We start from the raw sequence: 2,664 nt of genomic DNA on the forward strand, positions 1-2,664 counted from the left end.
TGATACTTCTGTCGAGGAGTTTCTGGTTCTCTGGTTCCTTCACCAACCTCCACAGAAATTACTCATCATTATTCAATTATCAACATGTAATATTTAGCAATTAAAAACAAAAAACTGTACACAAGTTATGAAATGTGAACATTTTATTTTACTTTAATGCTTTACACAAGATGCTGTATATTACCAATAAAATAACACAAAAAAAACACTTTTAGTCTAAAGGTACAAGTTAAAGTTTTATGTGAAATAAAACCTGAAATCCTGCAGATTTGTCTTCAATTACCAAAACTAAAAAAAATATTTAATGATGATCTGCATATTAAAATGTATACATTTCTACTTTCTACCTAACTGAACTAAATGAAGGTAATAGAAAATATTGATTTCTGAAATATTGTAGATATTAGCTTACTTGGTTATCATCCTTCAAGTATAATATTTAAATATATTTTCAAGTTTACACCAATACAGTAAAAACTGACATCAGTACAAAGTTGGTGCTTACAACCTTGTACGTAAACTCACTATTTCCCATTCTCCAGATCTTAGGTCATATCCCGTTTTTCTACTGCGTCCAATCCTGTCAGTAAAATCTTTATGAAAACAAACAGATTGTTAATATGTTTCACCATTTCTGGGAATAACTAAAAAGAATTTCATTTAGAAATGCAGACAATAATCTTTACATAAAATGGATTAATTTGTGTCAAATATAACTTGATTTATCATGACCAAGAACTAACATTTTTCTACCACAACCTGCAAACATATAACAACAAAAAAACATATTTCTTTCCTAGTTAGTTTTAACTCAAGCAAATAGTTATAACAAATGCCACAGATCATGCATTAAACTACAGAGAGTAAAAATCTAGATAAATTAAATGTTTCACGCCCAATTACAATATTCCTGACACCACCTGTAATCATATTCATCCAAAATTAAAACAATTTGTAAGTGATAGCTTATCCAAGCCTAACACCTTTAAAAAATTCTCTTACATCACCAATTATGTTTTCTAAAGCAGCACGGTACTCCAAATGTATAAAATTTTGTCATAAATTTTCAATGAAAACCAATAATTAGAACATTTTTAAAGGATATCTTCGCAATACTTCTATTAACACTTTTCAAAGGCTAATTGTTTTCAAACTTTTCACAATGGCACAGAAAATACCTTCGTTTGAGACTTGATGTTCGTTGCTAACACATTCTTAAAGAATTCTTTTATAAAACCCATCTTCATCAACATTGCTAATGTTTGTAATAACTGATTCAACTAGCTTGTAAAATTTGTATGTGGTGAACAAAGAAGCTTTTATTTAAATTATTTTGGACATTAACCAGTCAAACTAAACTTTTAACTGTCATGTTGGTTACGGTATTAGGTTAACTGACATCAGCAGTTTAAAAAACTGAAGAACGTGTCAAGAAAGTTTAATTTAATGATATTTAAAATCATATGACGACCTCTAACCAAACTGTAATCATATCTTGATGTAAAACGTAGACGTCTGTTTAAATGGACCCACCAATGTAGTGAATTCACTCAGTTTTATACTTCACAGTTCAAAGAATTAGATGGTAAGAAAGTTGATTGAATAATCTTACCTACATCAGATGCCTCTAAACTCTTTCCCTGAAACTTTCCAAAAGCTTCTCGTGCTGATACAGCCACTTTTTCGACACTTTCACTTTGGTCCTGTGATGTAAATTTACAAAATTATACTTCTGAACTGAAAATACTGTTACAGTATTTAAGGATTTCAAATTTAAACAATTAAAAATATACATAAAAAATTGTGTCTAGTAAAAACGTTATACTGGTTCATGCAAAGATTTCAAATTTAAACAATTAAAAATATACATAAAAAATTGTGTCTAGTAAAAACGTTATACTGGTTCATGCAAAGATTTCAAATTTAAACAATTAAAAATATACATAAAAAATTGTGTCTAGTAAAAACGTTATACTGGTTCATGCAAAGATTTCAAATTTAAACAATTAAAAATATACATAAAAAATTGTGTCTAGTAAAAACGTTATACTGGTTCATGCAAGGATTTCAAATTTAAACAATTAAAAATATACATAAAAAATTGTGTCTAGTAAAAACGTTATACTGGTTCATGCAATTAAACAAGTAAATAATGTTTTTTAATATGAATATATGTAAAAAAATAAGTTTAGACACTTGCCACTATTAGTTCTGAAGATAGCTGATCCGATTCTGGTAAATCACTTGTCTCGTAGACATCAGGTTGATCATGGGCCTAATAAAAAAAAGACAACTTTAAAATCATGAAGAGAAAACATAATGGAAGAAACTTTAAGTTCCTATTACTTTAATAAGCCAAGCAGTATTTAAGGATATCTATTAACTTTTTATACAGATATACATTGGAAATAATTATGGAAATACACAGATGATACACATACAGGATGATACACATAAACATCAGGTAATAATAAGTAAATGGAAAGTACAATACAATACACTACAGAAAACACAAATGTGAATAAATTATAAGTATATTAATATTTTGTAGTTATGTTAAATACTATATTAATATTTTGTATTTACGTTAAATAGTAAACTAATATTTTGTATTTACGTTAAATAGTAAACTAATATTTTGTATTTACGTTAAATAGTAAACTA

General features: G+C 27.4%; 1 protein-coding gene across 1 annotated transcript in view; it reads right to left on the bottom strand.

Moving 5' to 3' along the window:
• Nucleotides 1–6: 6 nt before the first annotated feature.
• LOC106476384 (dynactin subunit 2-like) overlaps nucleotides 7–2,664 on the bottom strand; it is a gene marked incomplete at its 3' end in the record, with an annotated part of 12,610 nt that continues 9,952 nt past the window's right edge. Inside the window, exons 2-5 of the mRNA XM_013937044.2 lie at nucleotides 2,201–2,275; nucleotides 1,613–1,703; nucleotides 526–593; nucleotides 7–47 (exon numbers count right to left, since the gene is read on the bottom strand). Of these exons, the coding sequence (XP_013792498.1) occupies nucleotides 7–47; nucleotides 526–593; nucleotides 1,613–1,703; nucleotides 2,201–2,275 (275 nt within the window). The remainder of the gene's footprint in view (nucleotides 48–525; nucleotides 594–1,612; nucleotides 1,704–2,200; nucleotides 2,276–2,664) is intronic.

The sequence above is a fragment of the Limulus polyphemus genome, unplaced genomic scaffold (assembly GCF_000517525.1).
Source record: "Limulus polyphemus unplaced genomic scaffold, Limulus_polyphemus-2.1.2 Scaffold10434, whole genome shotgun sequence".
NCBI classification, from domain to species: domain Eukaryota; kingdom Metazoa; phylum Arthropoda; class Merostomata; order Xiphosura; family Limulidae; genus Limulus; species Limulus polyphemus.